We start from the raw sequence: 24,284 nt of genomic DNA, 5'->3' as shown, positions 1-24,284 counted from the left end.
GAGGGGGAGGAGGAGAAGAGGAGGAGAGAAACAGGAAATAGACAGGTGATGAAGGTTTCTTTGAGAGAAAGACAGCGGAAGGACATTCAAAAGATTTGCATACACACACACACATTTCCAGGATGTTAACTGTTGATTTATTAGAGAACACACACACACTACCTGTATGTTAGCCGGGAAGCACTCAGCGGCGAGGCGTGAGCGTAAGAGATGTGGTAGGATCTTCATCTTGACTCTGGTGCTGACCGGCTCATGTTTCAGCTCCCTCTTCAGACTGGCCCCCTGTGACATAACAGGACATGAGTTGGACCAACAGTTTGACAAAGCACGTGTGACACTGTTCACACACACACATACAACCAATCAAGATGATATGGCGACCGTGCCGGACAGATCTCGGCCTCCGGCTCATCAATGCCACTTCCTGTCAGGAAGCCATTTGAAGTGGTTCCAATTCAAGACCAAGTTTGAATGAGTTCAGAAGGTTGGAGGTGAATCTTTCCACACCTTAGTTTTGAGGGGGATGTCTCCCAGGTAGACCTTGTACATCCTGTTGACGATCAGGGGGTTGTTCCAGTCGATAATACTGCAAAACAAACATCACAACATCATATCACAAATCAACCAACTCCCCGGGGGAACCCAGAGCCAACTCCCCGGGGGAACCCAGAGCCAACTCCCCGGGGGAACCCAGAGCCAACTCCCCGGGGGAACCCAGAGCCAACTCCCCGGGGGAACCCAGAGCCAACTCCCCGGGGGAACCCAGAGCCAACTCCCCGGGGGAACCCAGAGCCAACTCCCCGGGGGAACCCAGAGCCAACTCCCCGGGGGAACCCAGAGCCAACTCCCCGGGGGAACCCAGAGCCAACTCCCCGGGGGAACCCAGAGCCAACTCCCCGGGGGAACCCAGAGCCAACTCCCCGGGGGAACCCAGAGCCAACTCCCGTAGCATGTTGTAAATGGACTAATGAGGTGCACCCTTACTGCACCATCCCATAATAGTAGAATAGTCCCATAGATACCCACCTCTGCTTGCTCTTGAGCTCCAGGTCCGCGGCCGTGGCAACGCCGTGTCTTGTGTCGCTAGAGGCAACCACCAGGTGTATGACCGTCTCCACCTCCGGTACCTGTTCTGCCTCGATGAACTTCACTATGCCGAGTTTACACTGGGAGAGACACGTAGTCATTACCTCACAACCACAGTACAACAACCTCACAACAACCTCACAACAACCACAGTACAACAACCACACAACCACAGTACAACAACCACACAACCACAGTACAACAACCACACAACCCTACAACCACAGTACAACAACCACACAACAACAACAACACAACCACAGAACAACAACCACAGTACAACAACCACACAACCACAGTACAACAACCACAGTACAACAACCACACAACCACAGTACAACAACCACAGTACAACAACCTCACAACCACAGTACAACAACCACACAACCCTACAACCACAGTACAACAACAACAACAACAACACAACCACAGAACAACCACAGTACAACAACCACACAACCACAGTACAACAACCACAGTACAACAACCACAGTACAACAACCTCACAACCACAGTACAACAACCACACAACAACAACCACAGTACAACAACCAAACAAAACCACAGTACAACAACCACACAACCACAGTACAACAACCACAGTACAACAACCACACAACCACAGTACAACAACCACAGTACAACAACCACAATACAACCACAGTACAACAACCACAACCACAGTACAACCACACAACCACAATACAACCACAGTACAACAACCACACTACAACCACAGTACAACAACCACACTACAACCACCACACAACAACAACCACACAACCACAGTACAACCACAGTACAACAACAACCACAGTACAACAACAACCACAGTACAACAACAACCACAGTACACCAACCACACAACACCAACCACACAACCACAGTACACCAACCACAGTACAACAACAGTACAACAACCACAGTACAACAACCACACAACCACAGTACAACAACCACACAATCACAGTACAACAACCACAGTACAACATCCACAACCACAGTACAACCACAGTACAACAACCACAGTACAACAACCACACAACCACAGTACAACAACCACAGTACAACAACCTCACAACCACAGTACAACAACCACACAACCCTACAACCACAGTACAACAACAACAACAACACAACCACAGAACAACAACCACAGTACAACAACCACAGTACAACCACAGTACAACAACCACAGTACAACAACCTCACAACCACAGTACAACAACCACACAACAACAACCACAGTACAACAACCAAACAAAACCACAGTACAACAACCACACAACCACAGTACAACAACCACAGTACAACAACCACACAACCACAGTACAACAACCACAGTACAACAACCACAACCACAGTACAACCACAGTACAACAACCACAACCACAGTACAACCACACAACCACAATACAACCACAGTACAACAACCACACTACAACCACAGTACAACAACCACACTACAACCACCACACAACAACAACCACACAACCACAGTACAACCACAGTACAACAACAACCACAGTACAACAACAACCACAGTACAACAACAACCACAGTACAACAACAACCACAGTACACCAACCACACAACACCAACCACACAACCACAGTACACCAACCACAGTACAACAACAGTACACCAACCACAGTACAACAACCACACAACCACACAATCACAGTACAACAACCACAGTACAACATCCACAACCACAGTACAACCACAGTACAACAACCACAGTACAACAACCACACAACCACAGTACAACAACCACAGTACAACAACAACCACACAACCACAGTACAACAACCACAGTACAACAACCACACAACCACAGTACAACAACCACACAACCCAACAACCACAGTACAACCACACAACCACAGTACAACCACCACACAACCCAACAACCACAGTACAACAACCACAGTACAACAACCACACAACCACAGTACAACCACAGTACAACCACAGTACAACCACACAACAACCACACAACCCAACAACCACAGTACAACCCAACAACCACAGTACAACAACCACACAACCACAGTACAACCACAGTACAACCACAGTACAACCACAGTACAACCACACAACCCAACAACCACACAACCACAGTACAACAACCACAGTACAACAACCACAGTACAACCACAGTACAACAACCACACAACCCAACAACCACAGTACAACAACCACACAACCCAACCACAGTACAACAACCACACAACCACAGTACAACAACCACACAACCACACAACCACAGTACAACAACCACACAACCACAGTACAACAACCACACAACCACAGTACAACAACCACACAACCACAGTACAACAACCACACAACCACAGTACAACAACCACACAACCACACAACCACAGTACAACAACCACACAACCACAGTACAACAACCACACAACCACAGTACAACAACCACACAACCACAGTACAACAACCACACAACCACAGTACAACAACCACAGTACAACAACCACAGTACAACAACCACAGCACAACAACCACAGTACAACAACCACACAACCCAATGCCTAGTTTACATTTTGATTATTTAACTAGGCAAGTCAGTTAAGAACAAATTCTTATTTACAATGACGGTCTAGGAACAGTGGGGTTAACTGCCTTGTTCAGGGGCAGAACGACAGATTTGTACCTTGTCAGCTCGGGGGATTTGAACTTGCAACCTTCCGGTTACTAGTCCAACGCTCTAACCACTAGGCTAGCCTGCCGCCCCTACACTCTAACCACTAGGCTAGCCTGCCGCCCCTACACTCTAACCACTAGGCTAGCCTGCCGCCCCTACACTCTAACCACTAGGCTAGCCTGCCGCCCCTACACTCTAACCACTAGGCTAGCCTGCCGCCCCTACACTCTAACCACTAGGCTAGCCTGCCGCCCCTACACTCTAACCACTAGGCTAGCCTGCCGCCCCTACACTCTAACCACTAGGCTAGCCTGCCGCCCCTACACTCTAACCACTAGGCTAGCCTGCCGCCCCTACACTCTAACCACTAGGCTAGCCTGCCGCCTCTACACTCTAACCACTAGGCTAGCCTGCCGTCCCAAGGAAGGTGAGATACACCTTCCTCTAAGGTCAAAGGTTCAAAGTTCAGAGGTCAGTACCTGTTCCAGCTGCTCTGGGCTCCACTGGGCCTCTCCGATGACCCTCTTGGCAGCGTAGACGCTCATCCCTGGAGGAGGCTGGGGGAGGCCCGGTCCGGCCGCCGCTGCCCCAGAGCTACCCTGAGGGGATGAGGGAGCTGGGCGAGTGGGAGGCTCGTTCAGGACAAACCTGGAGGCCAGAGGAGAGAGAGGGAGGGGGAAAGAGGAGGGGGAGAGAGGAGAGAGAAGGAGGGGGAGAGAGGGGAAGGTCAACAACAAGGTACATTGTTTAGGGATTGTAGTAATTAATTCAAGTCTTTGGAAAAACAATTACTTGAGTGAGCATGTTTGACTGTTTTATAGTATGTTAGACCGTTTTAACAATAACCGATAACATACTAGCATAACAAAACACTTAAAAATGGACAGCCCCATAGGCTACCTCCCAAATGGCACCCTACGTAGTGAACTACCGGCGCCCTACGTAGTGAACTACCGGCGCCCTACGTAGTGAACTACCGGCGCCCTACGTAGTGAACTACCGGTGCCCTACGTAGTGAACTACCGGTGCCCTACGTAGTGAACTACCGGTGCCCTACGTAGTGAACTACCGGTGCCCTACGTAGTGAACTACCGGTGCCCTACGTAGTGAACTACCAGTGCCCTACATAGTGAACTACCAGTGCCCTACATAGTGAACTACCAGTGCCCTACATAGTGAACTACCAGTGCCCTACATAGTGAACTACCAGTGCCCTACATAGTGAACTACCAGTGCCCTACATAGTGAACTACTAGTGCCCTACATAGTGAACTACTAGTGCCCTACATAGTGAACTACTAGTGCCCTACATAGTGAACTACTAGTGCCCTACATAGTGAACTACTAGTGCCCTACATAGTGAACTACTAGTGCCCTACATAGTGAACTACTAGTGCCCTACATAGTGAACTACTAGTGCCCTACATAGTGAACTACTAGTGCCCTACATAGTGAACTACTAGTGCCCTACATAGTGAACTACTAGTGCCCTACATAGTGAACTACTAGTGCCCTACATAGTGAACTACCAGTGCCCTACATAGTGAACTACTAGTGCCCTACATAGTGAACTACTAGTGCCCTACATAGTGAACTACTAGTGCCCTACATAGTGAACTACTAGTGCCCTACATAGTGAACTACTAGTGCCCTACATAGTGAACTACTAGTGCCCAGGGCCCTTGGAGAGGCAGCGTAGTGCCCAGAGCCCTTGGAGAGGCAGCATAGTCTCCCCACTGACCCGTAGGGCATCAGCAGTACGTCCAACATGAACTCCAGCAGTAACTGAACCGTCTTGGGTTTCTCCATCAGGATGAAGGGAGAGGCCATCTTGGAAGAGTTGGAAGAATCCTTTGGGTACTTCATGTGATACAAGGACGGGATCAGGAGATGCATCAAGCTGGAGGGAGAGGGGACAGGAAGTCAGTGAGTGTGTGTGTGTACGTACAGTGTGTGTGTCTCTCTCCTTACCTATCCTGTTGGGGCTCAGGCTTGCCCTCCATATCAGTTATCAGGTGTGTGTGTGTGTGTGTCTCTCTCTCTCCTTACCTATCCTGTTGGGGCTCAGGCTTGCCCTCCATAGCAGTTATCGGGTGTGTGTGTGTGTGTGTGTGTGTGTGTGTGTCTCTCTCTCTCTCTCTCCTTACCTATACTGTTGGGGCTCAGGCTTGCCCTCCATAGCAGTTATCAGGTGTGTGTGTGTGTGTCTCTCTCTCTCTCTCTCTCTCTCTCTCTCCTTACCTATCCTGTTGGGGCTCAGGCTTGCCCTCCATAGCAGTTATCAGGTGTGTGTGTGTGTCTCTCTCTCTCTCTCGCTCTCTCCTTACCTATCCTGTTGGGGCTCAGGCTTGCCCTCCATTGCATTTATCAGGTGTGTGAGTGTGTGTGTGTGTGTGTGTGTGTCTCCCTCTCTCTCCTTACCTATCCTGTTGGGGCTCAGGCTTGCCCTCCATAGCAGTCAGCAGAGTAGGTGCCAGCTCACACTGGTTCCCCACCTCCAGTCGAGGGTAACCCATCTTGATGTAAATGATGGTGAAATTCTGCAGAGAGAATCCACCGTTCTGGATTAAACATCTCACAATGTCAGGGGAGTAAAGAACAAGGTAAACAGAGACACATATATATATATATATAGTATATGGGATACTTCCTGTTATTATCTATGTAGGGAATAGAGAGAGGGCTGTTTAGATAATAACAGGAAGTATCCCAAACAGCCCTCTCTCTATTCCCTACAAAGATAATAACAGGAAGTATCCCAAACAGCCCTCTCTCTATTCCCTACAAAGATAATAACAGGAAGTATCCCAAACAGCCCTCTCTCTATTCCCTACAAAGATAATAACAGGAAGTATCCCAAACAGCCCTCTCTCTATTCCCTACATAGATAATAACAGGAAGTATCCCAAACAGCCCTCTCTCTATTCCCTACATAGATAATAACAGGAAGTATCCCAAACAGCCCTCTCTCTATTCCCTACATAGAAAACAGGAAGTATCCCAAATAGCCCTCTCTCTATTACCTACATAGACAACAGGAAGTATCCCAAACAGCCCTCTCTCTATTACCTACATAGACAACAGGAAGTATCCCAAACAGCCCTCTCTCTATTACTTACATAGATAATAACAGGAAGTATCCCAAACAGCCCTCTCTCTATTCCCTACATAAATAATAACAGGAAGTCTCCCAAACAGCCCTCTCTCTATTCCCTACATAGATAATAACAGGAAGTCTCCCAAACAGCCCTCTCTCTATTCCCTACATAGATAATAACAGGAAGTATCCCAAACAGCCCTCTCTCTATTCCCTACATAAATAATAACAGGAAGTATCCCAAACAGCCCTCTCTCTATTCCCTACATAAATAATAACAGGAAGTCTCCCAAACAGCCCTCTCTCTATTCCCTACATAGATAATAACAGGAAGTCTCCCAAACAGCCCTCTCTCTATTCCCTACATAGATAATAACAGGAAGTATCCCAAACAGCCCTCTCTCTATTCCCTACATAAATAATAACAGGAAGTATCCCAAACAGCCCTCTCTCTATTCCCTACATAGATAATAACAGGAAGTATCCCAAACAGCCCTCTCTCTATTCCCTACATAGATAATAACAGGAAGTATCCCAAACAGCCCTCTCTCTATTCCCTACATAGATAATAACAGGAAGTATCCCAAACAGCCCTCTCTCTATTCCCTACATAGAAAACAGGAAGTATCCCAAATAGCCCTCTCTCTATTCCCTACATAGAAAACAGGAAGTATCCCAAATAGCCCTCTCTCTATTACCTACATAGATAATAACAGGAAGTATCCCAAACAGCCCTCTCTCTATTCCCTACATAGATAATAACAGGAAGTATCCCAAACAGCCCTCTCTCTATTCCCTACATAGATAATAACAGGAAGTATCCCAAACAGCCCTCTCTCTATTCCCTACATAGATAATAACAGGAAGTACCCCAAACAGCCCTCTATTCCCCTAAGAGCAAGCAGTAGCAAGGACAGAAGGCTGCACAGCTCTGTGATGAAGTCTCCCCAAGGTACAGATCTAGGATCAGCTTCTCCTCCCCTAATCCCAACCTTAACCATTAGTAGAGAGAAAACTAAACTGACTCAAGATCAGTGTGTAGGGGAAACCATTACCCTACACCAAACCTGACCCTGGGGAACCAGGCTGTCAAAGTAGACCAAGGCCACTTTCAGCAGGCATAGAAATATAACGAATAGAGCCTGTTGTAACTCATTCTACACGTCAGAGAGAGGCATGTTTGTTCTACATCATATATTTCCATCTGAACTCTCCACAGCAGGTAGAGCATTACCGTAACAAAGGACGCTGCGGCGGGGTCCTGGTACTGAACCAGGAGGGTCTCTACTGGTAGCTGGATCAACGGTCTGCTCTTAATCCTCTTGTTCAGGTGGACCAGGAGCTCCATCACCTGGTAGAGAGAACGAGGTTATCATTAGTTACCAGGAGGGTCTCTACTGGTAGCTGGATCAACGGTCTGCTCTTAATCCTCTTGTTCAGGTGGACCAGGAGCTCCATCACCTGGTAGAGGGAACGAGAGGTTATGATTAGTTACCAGGAGCTCCATCACCTGGTAGAGGGAACGAGAGGTTATGATTAGTTACCAGGAGGGTCTCTACTGGTAGAGAGAACAAGAGGTTATGATTAGTTACCAGTAGCTCAGTCACCAGGTAGAGAGAACAAGAGGTTATGATTAGTTACCAGTAGCTCCATCACCTGGTAGAGAGAACAAGAGGTTATGATTAGTTACCAGTAGCTCAGTCACCAGGTAGAGAGAACAAGAGGTTATGATTAGTTACCAGTAGCTCCATCACCTGGTAGAGAGAACAAGAGGTTATGATTAGTTACCAGTAGCTCAGTCACCAGGTAGAGAGAACAAGAGGTTATGATTAGTTACCAGTAGCTCCATCACCTGGTAGAGAGAACAGGAGGTTATGATTAGTTACCAGGAGCTCAGTCACCTGGTAGAGAGAACGAGAGGTTATGATTAGTTACCAGTAGCTCCATCACCTGGTAGAGAGAACAAGAGGTTATGATTAGTTACCAGTAGCTCCATCACCTGGTAGAGAGAACAAGAGGTTATGATTAGTTACCAGTAGCTCCATCACCTGGTAGAGAGAACAGGAGGTTATGATTAGTTACCAGGAGCTCAGTCACCTGGTAGAGAGAACAGGAGGTTATGATTAGTTACCAGGAGCTCAGTCACCTGGTAGAGAGAACGAGAGGTTATGATTAGTTACCAGTAGCTCCATCACCTGGTAGAGAGAACAAGAGGTTATGATTAGTTACCAGGAGCTCAGTCACCAGGTAGAGGGAACGAGAGGTTATGATTAGTTACCAGTAGCTCCATCACCTGGTAGAGAGAACAAGAGGTTATGATTAGTTACCAGTAGCTCCATCACCTGGTAGAGAGAACAGGAGGTTATGATTAGTTACCAGGAGCTCAGTCACCTGGTAGAGAGAACGAGAGGTTATGATTAGTTACCAGTAGCTCCATCACCTGGTAGAGAGAACAAGAGGTTATGATTAGTTACCAGGAGCTCAGTCACCAGGTAGAGGGAACGAGAGGTTATGATTAGTTACCAGTAGCTCCATCACCTGGTAGAGAGAACAAGAGGTTATGATTAGTTACCAGGAGCTCAGTCACCTGGTAGAGAGAACAAGAGGTTATGATTAGTTACCAGTAGCTCCATCACCTGGTAGAGAGAACGAGAGGTTATGATTAGTTACCAGTAGCTCAGTCACCAGGTAGAGAGAACAAGAGGTTATGATTAGTTACCAGTAGCTCCATCACCTGGTAGAGAGAACAAGAGGTTATGATATTAATTAGTTATAATAAGGTTCTTCATCCTCTCGTTCAGGTGGACCAGGAGATCCATCACCTGGTATTAGTCACATGTACTGAATACAACAGGTGTCGACCTTACAGTGAAATGTTTACTTACAAGCCCTTAACCAACAATGGAGTTAAGAAAAAACTGGTACAGAGTCAATGTGGAGGCTATATACAGGGGTACTGGTACAGAGTCAATGTGGAGGCTATATACAGGGGGTACTGGTACAGAGTCAATGTGGAGGCTATATACAGGGGTACTGGTACAGAGTCAATGTGGAGGCTATATACAGGGGTACTGGTACAGAGTCAATGTGGAGGCTATATACAGGGGTACTGGTACAGAGTCAATGTGGAGGCTATATACAGGGGTACTGGTACAGAGTCAATGTGGAGGCTATATACAGGGGTACCGGTACAGAGTCAATGTGGAGGCTATATACAGGGGGTACCGGTACAGAGTCAATGTGGAGGCTATATACAGGGGTACTGGTACAGAGTCAATGTGGAGGCTATATACAGGGGTACTGGTACAGAGTCAGAGTCAATGTGCAGGCTATATACAGGGGGGTACCGGTACAGAGTCAATGTGCGGGGGGGGCACCGGTTAGAAGGAATTAGTTCAAATAAGAAGTAACCAGTAGCTCCATCACCTGGTAGAGAATAGATTATGATTCCAGTTGACTGTCAGAAGAGATGGTTTGGCATTAGCATAAAGCTACTGTATAGTGTACAAGTAGTGTGTATCAGCAGGTCTACAACTAATCTGTGTGTTTAATGTGGAGAACAGCTTCTGTCAACGCAGCATGCACACCATCACCGTACGGAGGGGGGAGAATATTACTATGCTTACTACTTGACTGTTACGTGATTGGTATTACTACAGTGCTGTGGATGGGCCTTTCCCAATAACATTGAGCAGCTGTGTCTGTGTGCACTTGTCTTCCACACACCCAGTCATGGATTGATGTAAGCATTGGCCCAGAGGTAGTTTCCAATTCCTCCATTGTAACACTTCCTGGAGAAGGAGAACAGAAACACAGCTATGTGCATGAACACTTCCTGGAGAAGGAGAACAGAAACACAGCTATGTGCATGAACACTTCCTGGAGAAGGAGAACAGAAACACAGCTATGTGCATGAACACTTCCTGGAGAAGGAGAACAGAAACACAGCTATGTGCATGAACACTTCCTGGAGAAGGAGAACAGAAACACAGCTATGTGCAGGCTACTGGTACTGCAGGATGGAAGAAACAGACATTGACGTGTCCTTACTTTCTTCCTGACTCCCTCCTGCACGCTGGACAGTTTGAGGAGGACCGGGGGCAGGAACTTGGATATAATGTCCTGGAGTTGGTCATCAGTCTCTGCATGGCCCAAACGCAAGAAAACTCGCTCCAGTTGATCTGGAGAATTGAACGGAGGAGAGAGAGGAGAAATTAGGAGTGAGGAGGAGAGAGAAGGAGAAGGGAGGATTTGAAAATGAGAAATGATGAGACTAGGCCGTCCCAAATGGCCCCCTATTCCCTTTATAGTGCACTACTTTTCACCAGGTTCAATAGGGTTCCGGTCAAGAGTAGTACACTGTATAGGGAGTAGGGTGCCATTTGGGATGCCAGGGTTCAAATCCCACTAGTGACACATGCTTAGAGTCCAGGACTAGGCTTTAAATCAGGACTGGGCTTGATCTGTGTCCAGGAAACCAGTCCTTACTGTGATATCATCACATTAGACATCCCCTAACTCTCGTGACAGCCTTTGATAACTGGTTTGGTTGGGAGATTCGGCCAACTAAATGTTGAACATGTAGCCTCTCGTCTAGTGGAGCCGGTCCCAGGTCTCCATGCACATATAATGCTCCCTGACGGAGACCGGGGTTCACTCCCTGTGTCCACATTTCAAACTACGTCTTCTACCTCTGTACTCACCTGTAATGCCGCACCTGTCCAATTAAGGTACAGAAAATACACCTGTCCAATTAAGGTACAGAAAACACCCCTGTCTAAATAAGGTACAGAAAACACCCCTGTCTAAATAAGGTACAGAAAACACCCCTGTCTAAATATGGTACAGAAAACACCCCTGTCTAAATAAGGTACAGAAAACACCCCTGTCTAAATAAGGTACAGAAAACACACCTGTCCAAATAAGGTACAGAAAGGTACAGTGTGGATGTCCATTTAGCTGGTCCCGAGTGGCTCAGTTTACTCTGAATAAGTCTGAGAGTCTGCTAAATGACTCAACTGTAAACATTTCAAATGTAGCTACAACATTCAGACCTAAAGTATCAACAAGGGACTGTTAAAATAGCTAATGCACCTTGTATTGTGTTTTATGTGTTATAACTGGGGTGGATAGGCTGTTCTGAGCTAGATCACAAAGCCTGCATGACATAGCCATTAGTTATGTCAGACAGGGCGTATATGCTTTCTACTTGCATCAGACTGGCAACTGGTTGGCAAGGAATTAATCACATAAATTAGTGGCTCGCTAACTAGCTGGTGATTTGGCTGGTTAGTTAGTCAATCAGTCAGTTAGCCAAATCATCTCAAAATGGTTAGCTAACGTTACCTTGTGAGAGGTGTGTGTTTGCCAACACACTCACTGCATTGAAAATTAAATGTGTCATCTTTCATTCCATGTATGCAACCTGTTACCATAGAGATACCTAACTAGCTGGCTTGCAATGAATTAGCTAGCTACTAGAGCTAATTAGTTAACTTCACACACACACAAAATGTTAATCTTCAAGACAATTCATATTGTCCCGGACGCTTGGCTGCACTGCTAACCAGCAAGCTAGCCACTTGGTTACGCCAAAATATCATCGTTTAGTTTAATCGTAGCTACAGATCTAACATGACATCGTTACAAATAGGGAATGAAATGACTGATCCAATGTTTAAAAAAAAACACTAAACAACTATTCCAGTCGCCATCAGATCACGTTGATCTTTAATACAACACTTTCATTTGGACCATGACTGTGCAGACGGCCTTCTAACTAGCATTAGCCAGCTACCTCAAATCAACGTGTTCATATCACAGGCGTTTTTCGCTCGATAGAACAAAGTTATGACTGTGTACTAAATGCAATAATACATGTTACCGATACATGAAGTGTCTTACATTTAATCACTGCAAAAAGCAGTTAAAAACTTACTGAGTTCATCTTGAGCGGCCATGTTCATAGAAAGTCATCGGCGTTGTCACCCTGGGCTGTATTCATTAATCCATGTCGTAGCAAAACGTTTTAACGGTAAACAGTTTGCAACGAATATTATAGCTTCTTATTGGACGAAGTCATGTAGATCCCGCCCCCTTTTTGGATCGTTCGCGTCCGTTTGGTTCCTAGTGAACGGTGATGGATGCCACTCCTCTTTCACTATCTCCTAGTCGGTCGTGCTAACTGGAATTCGTTTTAACACCTGCTTCACACATAGCAACGATAACAGACATATATAGCGACATTCATATTGCACACACGTAGTCTTATTCATTCTTTACATGTATATAAACTGGGAAATTCTGTGTAGACACTGAAACAATAGGAATACAGGAAGGTAGGAAATATCAATCGAAATGTGTCACCCCCCAAAAAAGTGAAAAACCAAGCATTTCTGAATGAACATTTAATAGAAAATAATCCTAGAATTAAATGCTTAATTTTTACATGTTTCTTATTTTTATATTCCTATAATTAAATAAATGCTTAATTTTTTAAATGTTTCTTATTTTTTTTCTACATTTGTTGAAGTGAAGGTGCATCTTTCCGACAGGGGGCAGCCAACTGCACCACTGGTCTGAAATCTGCTTATCGACCAGACAGAAGAACAAGTCGCTGTTGACCAGCTGTTGTATGAAAACAGCTGGGCGATCAGGGCGAGAAGAGATAAACAACAATACAACGAAACACACATTTTTCATACACCAAAAGGTACAGTACAAGTTTCCTTACAAATGCAATCTATAACACGGGTTTAATTCATGACTATAACGTTCAGTGTCAACTAGTTTGTGGCGTCTATTTTCGTTTGTAAGCGGTGGACTGGTTGGCTAAGCTAACTGGTTGGCTAGGCTAACTGGTTGGCTAAGCTAACTGGTTGGCTAAAAGCTAACTGGCTGGCTAGGCTAACTGGCTGGCTAGGGTAACTAAGCTACCGTTGCTAGCTAGCCCAACTTGGCACACGTTGGCTAACAACATCATCTCGTTTTCGCTGCTTGCATGCATTTATCAATTGATTCAGACATCAGTGCATATAGTTAAACTGGCTGTAGATATAGTAGTTCTGCTTGGACATAGTCTACGTTATACATCTTACACAGAATGTTTATTTATACCCTGTTTTATTACCGGCTAGCTAACAGTTACCTCTCACAGTTAGCTGGTGAGGCTAACTCGAACCCGTTGACTTAGTGTTTTCGTCGTGCTAACTTCTACTAGCAAATAGCCAACTGTTAATCTGTTGTTAGCTAGTTAAACCAGTGAAACTGCGATGCACAATACTAACGTTACTAGGTAAATGTATTTCTATGTGTGTCTGGATAACAGCCAGACTCTTCATGGTCGATATATGTTGAATTCGTGGAGTATATTTGGTCAGCTTGTAGCTTGCTAGCTAACCTCGGGCCTTGTTAGTTAGCATAAATCTCGACAGCATCCATTCAAGATGGGATTTAAACCCCCATCTCTGCTACGCGCATTGTGCAAGATGGCCAGTTTAGCAAACTGGTTACTTATCCCTTTTCTCAACGTAACCAGTTCTTGTTATTTATCTCACGTTTGACTACTGTAAGACTCTTGAATTCTGACAATAACGAAAGAAAGGGAGTGGTTGGTTTCTTATCAAGTCGTAGTTATCAATTATTTGAACTGTCTCCTTCGATCTGCCATTGCTGGCTACCACAACTGAACGTAGACGAGCTCGGACAGGAAGACAGACAAAGATCAGATTAGCCACACTGTACTTCGGACTTATCTTGGGAAATAAATGCACTGTCACAAGTGATTTAATCATTTAGCTACTATATATATATATAATAAGTGCATTGCATGATTTTTAAGAAAATGGTTGAACAGCTTTAAATGGCAAAGTTACCGTTTTTATATCAAACATGATATGCAACAACATAATTAATAGATTTACTTTATTCGAATCAATTCAAATGTAACGGTTTTTATTGTTATTGTATTAGCCGTTCATTGCTTTGTGAGATCATCTAAATGAATGATTTGAGACGCATTTCCTTATTGTGGGTCTATTCCTCATTGTACTGTTTTGCTTCAACTCTTTTTATTTTTTTAAGAAACCAACTGTTATTGTGTGTCTAGTCCTTTGTCTCCTTTGTCAAAGTAAATCCAAAGTGAGTATACCAAATAGCACCCTATTCCCTATATAGTGCTCTAATGTTGATGTAAGCCCTGGTCAAAAGTAGTTCACTATGTAGGGAATAGGGTGCCATTTGGGATGGACCCCAGAGTTTTGGTAATCGGGAACCCTGCTGGTGGTAACTAGTAGAGGGGTTGTCAGAATATTTTGGGAGGACCACCATTTCCTTTGTGGGAGATGACCGCCACCCAGTGGTCCAACTTGTAAATAACACACAGCGAAACTGAAGGTGACATGAGTAAGACAGCATAGGAGTGCATCCCAAAGAACACCCTTTTTAGTGCACAACGTTTGACCAGAACCCATACCCCTATGCTATGGTCAAAAGTAGTGTACTATATATGGAATAGGGTGCCAACCCTGGTCTAAAGTAGTGAACTAAATAAGGAATAGGGTGCCAACCCTTGTCAAAAGTAGTGTACTATATATGGAATAGGGACCATTTTGGAGGCTGATTTATTGGGGGGCGGCAGGGTAGCCTAGTGGTTAGAGCATTGGACTCAAGTTCAAATCCCCTTACAATATATGGAATAGGGGCCATTTTTAAGGCTGATTTATTGCAGTTGCACTGTCTGCAACACTGGGTTTATTAGTTCAGCTAATCTACTAGCTTATCAAGGCTTATTGGATTGGTGATGAGTTAATTAGTAGAATCAGGTGTGTTCGAGCTGGACTCGGGAAGAAGGAAGAGAAGCCTGCTTCCTTGGCTGTTTTGTGTAATTAACCAATGAGGCCTGATAAGAATAATAAATGTGTTGCACATAGGTTAACATTGTTATCGGGCCTTATTGGTTAGTTACACAATAATAACCTATGTGTTGCTTTTTATTTATGTGTTATTCATTTAAGCAATACTGTCGCCTACACTGCACAACATTGAGTGTTGTTCACAAACCCTGGTCCTGCGACCAAGGATGCCTACAATCCCGACTCAGTTACACCAGCTCTGTCAGGAGGAATGGGCCAAAATTCACCCAACTTATTGTGGGAAGCTTGTGGAAGTCTCCCCGCAACGTTTGACCCAAGTTAAACAATTTAAAGGCAATGCTACCAAATACTAATTGAGTGTATGTAAACTTCTGACCCACTGGGAATGTGATGAAAGAAATAAAAGCTGAAAGAAATCATTCTCTACTATTTTTCTGACATTTCACATTCTTAAAATAAAGTAGTGATCCTAACTGACCTAAGACAGGGCATTTTTACTAGGATTAAATGTCAGGGATTGTGAAAACCGAGTTTAAATGTAGTTGGCTGAGGTGTATGTAAACTTCTGACTTCAACTGTAGCTGGGATCTAGTGTCTCTACAGTATGTAGACTAGCTGGGATCTAGTGTCTCTACAGTATGTAGACTAGCTGGGATCTAGTGTCTCTACAGTATGTAGACTAGCTGGGATCTAGTGTCTCTACAGTATGTAGACTAGCTGGGATCTAGTGTCTCTACAGTATGTAGACTAGCTGGGATCTAGTGTCTCTACAGTATGTAGACTAGCTGGGATCTAGTGTCTCTACAGAATGTAGACTAGCTGGGATCTAGTGTCTCTATGGTATGTAGACTAGCTGGGATCTAGTGTCTCTATGGTATGTAGACTAGCTGGGATCTAGTGTCTCTACGGTATGTAGACTAGCTGGGATCTAGTGTCTCTACGGTATGTAGACTAGCTGGGATCTAGTGTCTACAGAATGTAGACTAGCTGGGATCTAGTGTCTCTACAGTATGTAGACTAGCTGGGATCTAGTGTCTCTACGGTATGTAGACTAGCTGGGATCTCGTGTCTCTACGGTATGTAGACTAGCTGGGATCTAGTGTCTCTACGGTATGTAGACTAGCTGGGATCTAGTGTCTCTACGGTATGTAGGCTAGCTGGGATCTAGTGTCTGTACGGTATGTAGACTAGCTGGGATCTAGTGTCTGTACAGTATGTAGACTAGCTGGGATCTAGTGTCTGTACAGTATGTAGACTAGCTGGGATCTAGTGTCTGTACAGTATGTAGACTAGCTGGGATCTAGTGTCTGTACAGTATGTAGACTAGCTGGGATCTAGTGTCTGTACAGTATGTAGACTAGCTGGGATCTAGTGTCTGTACAGTATGTAGACTAGCTGGGATCTAGTGTCTGTACAGTATGTAGACTAGCTGGGATCTAGTGTCTGTACAGTATGTAGACTATCTGGGATCTAGTGTCTGTACGGTATGTAGACTATCTGGGATCTAGTGTCTACAGTATGTAGACTAGCTGGGATCTAGTGTCTACAGTATGTAGATTAATTGGGATCTAGTGTCTCTACAGAATGTAGGCTAGCTGGGATCTAGTGTCTCTACGGTATGTAGACTTGCTGGGGATCTAGTGTCTCTACGGTATGTAGACTAGCTGGGATCTAGTGTCTCTACGGTATGTAGACTAGCTGGGATCTAGTGTCTCTACGGTATGTAGACTAGCTGGGATCTAGTGTCTCTACGGTATGTAGACTAGCTGGGATCTCGTGTCTCTACGGTATGTAGACTAGCTGGGATCTCGTGTCTCTACGGTATGTATCTCTAGGTTTTATCAGTCTAGTCAGACAGCCTATGGCCCAAGCCTGTATTCTATTTAAGCAGTAAGGCCAGAGACGGTGTGGTATATGGCCAATATACCACGGCTAGGGGTTGTTCTAACGCGCATCGAGGAGTGCCTGGATACAGCCTTTAGCCGTGGTAAATTGGCATTATTGTTATTATAAACTGTTTACCAATGTAATTAGAGCAGTAAAAATAACTGTTTTTGTCATACCCATGGTATACGGTCTGATTATACCACGGCCGTCAGCCAATCAGCATTTAGGGCTCGAACCACCCAGTTTATATTATACTCTTTTCTCTGTCTGGGTTTAATTGGTGGAGGCAGGGGGTCTACGGCCCTGTTAACCCCCTCCTTCCCTGTTAACCCCCCCCTGCCCTGTTAACCCCCCCCCTGCCCTGTTAACCCCCCCCCGCCCTGTTAACCCCCTCCTGCCCTGTTAACCCCCTCCTGCCCTGTTAACCCCCCCTGCCCTGTTAACCCCCCCCCTCTCCTGTTAACCCCCTCCTGCCCTGATTCTAATGAGGAGTGACTGTTTCTCTGTCCAGGCTTCCTCTGTGTGAGCAGGCAGGATGGCAGGGGCGGAGGTCTATGGCCCCGTTAACCCCTCCTGCAAGATCATGACCTTCAGGCCCACCGTGGAGGAGTTCAGAGACTTCAACCGGTACCTGGCCCACATGGAGGCCCAGGGGGCGCACCGTGCTGGCCTCGCCAAGGTGGGGGTGTGTGCCTGAGAGTAGGACTGGAAGTGTGTTTGGTGTGTGTCTGTTCAGGAAAGATGAGAGAACAACCTATGTGTGTGTGTGTGCTTGTCTGAGTGTAAATTGGGGATTATCACCCTCTACCTGTCTCCAGGTGATAACCCCCCACCCCCTCTCTCCTCTACCTGTCTCCAGGTGATAACCCCTCTCTCCTCTACCTGTCTCCAGGTGATAACCCTCTCTCTCCTCTACCTGTCTCCCGGTGATAACCCCCCACCCCCTCTCTCTCCTCTACCTGTCTCCAGGTGATAACCCCCTCTCTCCTCTACCTATCTCCAGGTGATAACCCCCCCTCTCTCTCCTCTACCTGTCTCCAGGTGATAGCCCCCCTCTCTCCTCTACCTGTCTCCAGGTGATAACCCCCCCTCTCTCCTCTACCTGTCTCCAGGTGATAACCCCCCTCTCTCCTCTACCTGTCTCCAGGTGATAACCCTCCCCTCTCTCCTCTACCTGTCTCCAGGTGATAACCCCCCTCTCTCCTCTACCTGTCTCCAGGTGATAACCCTCTCCTCTCCCCCTCTCTCCTCTACCTGTCTCCAGGTGATAACCCTCTCCTCTCTCCTCTACCTGTCTCCAGGTGATAACCCCCCTCTCTCCTCTACCTGTCTCCAGGTGATAACCCCACCTGTCTCCAGGTGATAACCCTCTCCTCTCTCCTCTACCTGTCTCCAGGTGATAACCCTCTCCTCTACCTGTCTCCAGGTGATAACCCCCCCTCTCCTCTACCTGTCTCCAGGTGATAACCCTCTCCTCTCTCCTCTACCTGTCTCCAGGTGATAACCCCCCTCTCCTCTACCTGTCTCCAGGTGATAACCCTCTCCTCTCCGCTACCTGTCTCCAGGTGATAACCCCCCTCTCCTCTACCTGTCTCCAGGTGATAACCCCCCCTCTCTCCTTTACCTGTCTCCAGGTGATAACCCTCTCCTCTCTCCTCTACCTGTCTCCAGGTGATAACCCCCCTCTCTCCTCTACCTGTCTCCAGGTGATAACTCTCTCCTCTACCTGTCTCCAGGTGATAACTCTCTCCTCTACCTGTCTCCAGGTGATAACCCTCTCCTCTCTCCTCTACCTGTCTCCAGGTGATAACCCTCTCCTCTCTCCTCTACCTGTCTCCAGGTGATAACCCTCTCCTCTCTCCTCTACCTGTCTCCAGGTGATAACCCCCCTCTCTCCTCTACCTGTCTCCAGGTGATAACCCCTCTCTCCTCTACCTGTCTCCAGGTGATAACCCTCTCTCTCCTCTACCTGTCTCCCGGTGATAACCCCCCACCCCCTCTCTCTCCTCTACCTGTCTCCAGGTGATAACCCCCTCTCTCCTCTACCTATCTCCAGGTGATAACCCCCCCTCTCTCTCCTCTACCTGTCTCCAGGTGATAGCCCCCCTCTCTCCTCTACCTGTCTCCAGGTGATAACCCCCCCTCTCTCCTCTACCTGTCTCCAGGTGATAACCCCCCTCTCTCCTCTACCTGTCTCCAGGTGATAACCCTCCCCTCTCTCCTCTACCTGTCTCCAGGTGATAACCCCCCTCTCTCCTCTACCTGTCTCCAGGTGATAACCCTCTCCTCTCCCCCCTCTCTCCTCTACCTGTCTCCAGGTGATAACCCTCTCCTCTCTCCTCTACCTGTCTCCAGGTGATAACCCCCCTCTCTCCTCTACCTGTCTCCAGGTGATAACCCCACCTGTCTCCAGGTGATAACCCTCTCCTCTCTCCTCTACCTGTCTCCAGGTGATAACCCTCTCCTCTACCTGTCTCCAGGTGATAACCCCCCCTCTCCTCTACCTGTCTCCAGGTGATAACCCTCTCCTCTCTCCTCTACCTGTCTCCAGGTGATAACCCCCCTCTCCTCTACCTGTCTCCAGGTGATAACCCTCTCCTCTCCGCTACCTGTCTCCAGGTGATAACCCCCCTCTCCTCTACCTGTCTCCAGGTGATAACCCCCCCTCTCTCCTTTACCTGTCTCCAGGTGATAACCCTCTCCTCTCTCCTCTACCTGTCTCCAGGTGATAACCCCCCTCTCTCCTCTACCTGTCTCCAGGTGATAACTCTCTCCTCTACCTGTCTCCAGGTGATAACTCTCTCCTCTACCTGTCTCCAGGTGATAACCCTCTCCTCTCTCCTCTACCTGTCTCCAGGTGATAACCCTCTCCTCTCTCCTCTACCTGTCTCCAGGTGATAACCCTCTCCTCTCTCCTCTACCTGTCTCCAGGTGATAACCCCCCTCTCTCCTCTACCTGTCTCCAGGTGATAACACCCTCTCTCCTCTACCTGTCTCCAGGTGATAACCCCCCTCTCTCCTCTACCTGTCTCCAGGTGATAACCCCCCCCCCCCCTTCTCCTCTACCTGTCTCCAGGTGATAACCCCCTCTCTCCTCTACCTGTCTCCAGGTGATAACCCCCTCTCTCCCCTACCTGTCTCCAGGTGATAACCCCCCCTCTCCTCTACCTGTCTCCAGGTGATAACCCCCCCTCTCCTCTACCTGTCTCCAGGTGATAACCCCCCCTCTCCTCTACCTGTCTCCAGGTGATAACCCTCTCCTCTCTCCTCTACCTGTCTCCAGGTGATAACCCCCCTCTCTCCTCTGCCTGTCTCCAGGTGATAACCCCCCCTCTCCTCTACCTGTCTCCAGGTGATAACCCCCTCTCCTCTACCTGTCTCCAGGTGATAACCCCCTCTCTCTCTCCTCTACCTGTCTCCAGGTGATAACCCCCCTCTCTCTCTCCTCTACCTGTCTCCAGGTGATAACCCCCCTCTCTCTCTTCTCTACCTGTCTCCAGGTGATAACCCCCCTCTCTCTCTTCTCTACCTGTCTCCAGGTGATAACCCCCCTCTCTCTCTTCTCTACCTGTCTCCAGGTGATAACCCCCCTCTCTCTCTTCTCTACCTGTCTCCAGGTGATAACCCCCCTCTCTCTCTTCTCTACCTGTCTCCAGGTGATAACCCCCCTCTCTCTCTTCTCTACCTGTCTCCAGGTGATAACCCCCCTCTCTCTCTTCTCTACCTGTCTCCAGGTGATAACCCCCCTCTCTCTCTTCTCTACCTGTCTCCAGGTGATAACCCCCCTCTCTCTCTTCTCTACCTGTCTCCAGGTGATAACCCCCCTCTCTCTCTTCTCTACCTGTCTCCAGGTGATAACCCCCCTCTCTCTCTTCTCTACCTGTCTCCAGGTGATAACCCCCTCTCTCTCTTCTCTACCTGTCTCCAGGTGATAACCCCCCTCTCTCTCTTCTCTACCTGTCTCCAGGTGATAACCCCCCTCTCTCTCTTCTCTACCTGTCTCCAGGTGATAACCCCCTCTTTCTCTCCTCTACCTGTCTCCAGGTGATTCCTCCTAAAGGCTGGCGTCCTCGGTGTAGCTATGATGATATTGATGACCTGGTGATCCACGCTCCTATCCAGCAGATGGTTGCTGGCCAGTCAGGCCTGTTCACTCAGTTCAACATCCAGAAGAAACCGCTCAGCGTTAAGGAGTTCAGACGCCTCGCCAACAGTGACAAGTCAGTAACTACACACACACACACACACACACATACACACACACACACACACACACATACACACACAGGTGTTCAGACGCCTCTCCAACAGTGACAAGTCAGTAACTATAAACACACACATATTATATTTAGTATAGTAGTTATAACATAGATCTTCTACCTCTCCAGATACTGTACTCCCCTCTACCTGAACTATAATGTGTTATATTTAGTATAGTAGTTATAACATAGATCTTCTACCTCTCCAGATACTGTACTCCCTCTACCTGAACTCTAATGTGTTATATTTAGTAGTTATAACATAGATCTTCTACCTCTCCAGATACTGTACTCCCCGCTACCTGAACTATGAGGACCTGGAGAGGAAGTACTGGAAGAACCTGACCTTCGTATCTCCCATATATGGAGCTGACGTCCCCGGGAGCCTCTATGACGAGGTAGATGTCTCAGGACTCAGAATATCCGTCTCTCTCTCCTCTCTCTGTCACTCATCACTGATCCTCAGGATCTCTGTCATTTCACTCCCTGTATATTCCTTTCTAGTCATCCCCACCTCTCCTCTGTCCTGGTGCAGGGTGAAGTATAGAGGAGTGGAATATCTGACACCTCAACTCTCTCTTGTTGTTTCTCTCCCTTCTGTCTCATCTCTCCTCTCTCTCCTCCCCTCTCCTCCTCTCTCCCTTCTGTCTCATCTAATTCTCTCTTTCCTCTCTCCTCCTCTCCTCTTCTCTCCCTTCTCTTTCATCTAATTCTCTCCTCCCCTCTCCTCCTCTCTCCCTTCTGTCTCATCTAATTCTCTCTTTCCTCTCTCCTCCTCTCCTCTTCTCTCCCTTCTCTTTCATCTAATTCTCTCCTCCTCTCGCCTCCTCTCTCCCTTCTCTTTCATCTAATTCTCTCTCGCCTCCTCTCCTCTTCTCTCCCTTCTGTCTCATCTAATTCCCTCTCTCCTCCTCTCTCCTCTCTCTCCTCCTCCCTCCTCCTCTCCTGTAGGGTATAGAGGAGTGGAACATCGGCCACCTCAACTCCATCCTGGATGTGATTGAAGAGGACTGTGGTGTTTCTATCCAGGGGGTGAACACACCCTACCTGTACTTCGGCATGTGGAAGACCAGCTTCTCCTGGCACACTGAAGACATGGACCTTTATAGCATCAACTACCTGCACTTTGGAGAGCCCAAGTCCTGGTAGGGGGATACTGTTATTTACTAGCATGGTGTGTCTCAGGCAAACTGAGAGGCGGGGTTAGAGGGAGAGATGGGTAGGAAGGGACAGGGGAATTACTTCTTTATTCCTCCCTCGTAAGTCTCCCTCCCACCCTCTTTCCACCTCCCTCTTTCCACCTCCCTCTCCTCCCCCTTTCCACCTCCCTCTCCTCCCCCTTTCCACCTCCCTCTCCTCCCCCTTTCCACCTCCCTCTCCTCCCTCTTTCCACCTCCCTCTCCTCCCTCTTTCCTCCTCCCTCTTTCCACCTCCCTCTCCTCCCTCTTTCCACCTCCCTCTCCTCCCTCTTTCCACCTCCCTCTCCTCCCTCTTTCCACCTCCCTCTTTCCACCTCCCTCTCCTCCCTCTTTCCTCCTCCCTCTCCTCACTCTTTTCACCTCACTCTCCTCCCTCTTTCCACCTCCCTCTCCTCCCTCTTTCCACCTCCCTCTCCTCCCTCTTTCCACCTCCCTCTCCTCCCCGTTCCACCTCCCTCTCCTCCCCCGTTCCACCTCCCTCTCCTCCCTCTTTCCAACTCCCTCTCCTCCCTCTTTCCAACTCCCTCTCCTCCCTCTTTCCACCTCCCTCTCCTCCCTCTTTTCACCTCCTTCTCCTCCCTCTTTTCTCCTCCCTCTTTTCTCCTCCCTCTTTCCACCTCCCTCTCCTCCCTCTTTTCTCCTCCCCCTCCTCCCTCTTTCCACCTCCCTCTCCTCCCTCTTTTCTCCTCCCTCTCCTCCCTCTTTTCTCCTCCCCCTCCTCCCTCTTTTCTCCTCCCCCCCCTCCCTCTTTTCTCCTCCCCCTCCTCCCTCTTTTCTCCTCCCCCTCCTCCCTCTTTCTCCTCCCCCTCCTCCCTCTTTCCACCTCCCTCTCCTCCCTCTTTCCACCTCCCTCTCCTCCCTCTTTCCACCTCCCTCTCCTCCCTCTTTCACCTCCCTCTCCTCCCTCTTTCCACCTCCCTCTCCTCCCTCTTTCCACCTCCCTCTCCTCCCTCTTTTCTCCTCCCTCTCCTCCCTCTTTCTCCTCCCTCTCCTCCCTCTTTCCACCTCCCTCTCCTCCCTCTTTCCACCTCCCTCTCCTCCCTCTTTTCTTCTCCCTCTTTCCACCTCCCTCTTTTCACCTCCCTCTTTCCCCTACCTCTCTCCCTCCCTCAGTCTCCCCCTTTCCACCTCCCTCTTTCCACCTCCCTCTCCTCCCTCTTTCCACCTCCCTCTTTCCACCTCCCTCTCCTCCCTCCCTCTCTCCCTCCCTCA

At 47.7% G+C, this 24,284-nt stretch overlaps 2 protein-coding genes across 11 annotated transcripts in view; one reads left to right on the top strand and one right to left on the bottom strand.

The window, feature by feature from the left end:
- LOC109886784 (proteasome adapter and scaffold protein ECM29-like) overlaps positions 1-12,899 on the bottom strand; it is a gene marked incomplete at its 3' end in the record, with an annotated part of 34,067 nt that extends 21,168 nt beyond the window's left edge. Inside the window, 9 exon segments of the mRNA XM_031816844.1 lie at positions 163-282; positions 508-586; positions 1,027-1,166; positions 4,237-4,405; positions 5,499-5,657; positions 6,179-6,297; positions 8,089-8,315; positions 10,905-11,035; positions 12,793-12,899. Of these exon segments, the coding sequence (XP_031672704.1) occupies positions 163-282; positions 508-586; positions 1,027-1,166; positions 4,237-4,405; positions 5,499-5,657; positions 6,179-6,297; positions 8,089-8,202 (900 nt within the window).
- A 518-nt stretch (positions 12,900-13,417) lies between these two features.
- Positions 13,418-24,284, top strand: part of LOC116362713 (lysine-specific demethylase 4C) — a 61,576-nt gene continuing 50,709 nt past the window's right edge. For 4 of the 10 annotated variants that reach the window (XM_031816840.1, XM_031816839.1, XM_031816835.1 and 1 more), the window contains exons 1-5: positions 13,421-13,566; positions 18,126-18,293; positions 21,659-21,834; positions 22,157-22,271; positions 22,825-23,018. In XM_031816840.1, the coding sequence (XP_031672700.1) occupies positions 18,150-18,293; positions 21,659-21,834; positions 22,157-22,271; positions 22,825-23,018 (629 nt within the window). In that variant the 5' untranslated portion in view covers positions 13,421-13,566; positions 18,126-18,149. Of the gene's footprint in view, positions 13,567-18,125; positions 18,294-21,658; positions 21,835-22,156; positions 22,272-22,824; positions 23,019-24,284 lie in introns of all 10 variants that reach the window. The other 6 variants (XM_031816842.1, XM_031816841.1, XM_031816838.1 and 3 more) reach the window with 3 other exon arrangements.

Source organism: Oncorhynchus kisutch, unplaced genomic scaffold (assembly GCF_002021735.2).
Source record: "Oncorhynchus kisutch isolate 150728-3 unplaced genomic scaffold, Okis_V2 scaffold879, whole genome shotgun sequence".
NCBI lineage: Eukaryota > Metazoa > Chordata > Actinopteri > Salmoniformes > Salmonidae > Oncorhynchus > Oncorhynchus kisutch.
This window is presented reverse-complemented; position numbering and strand designations above follow the sequence as displayed.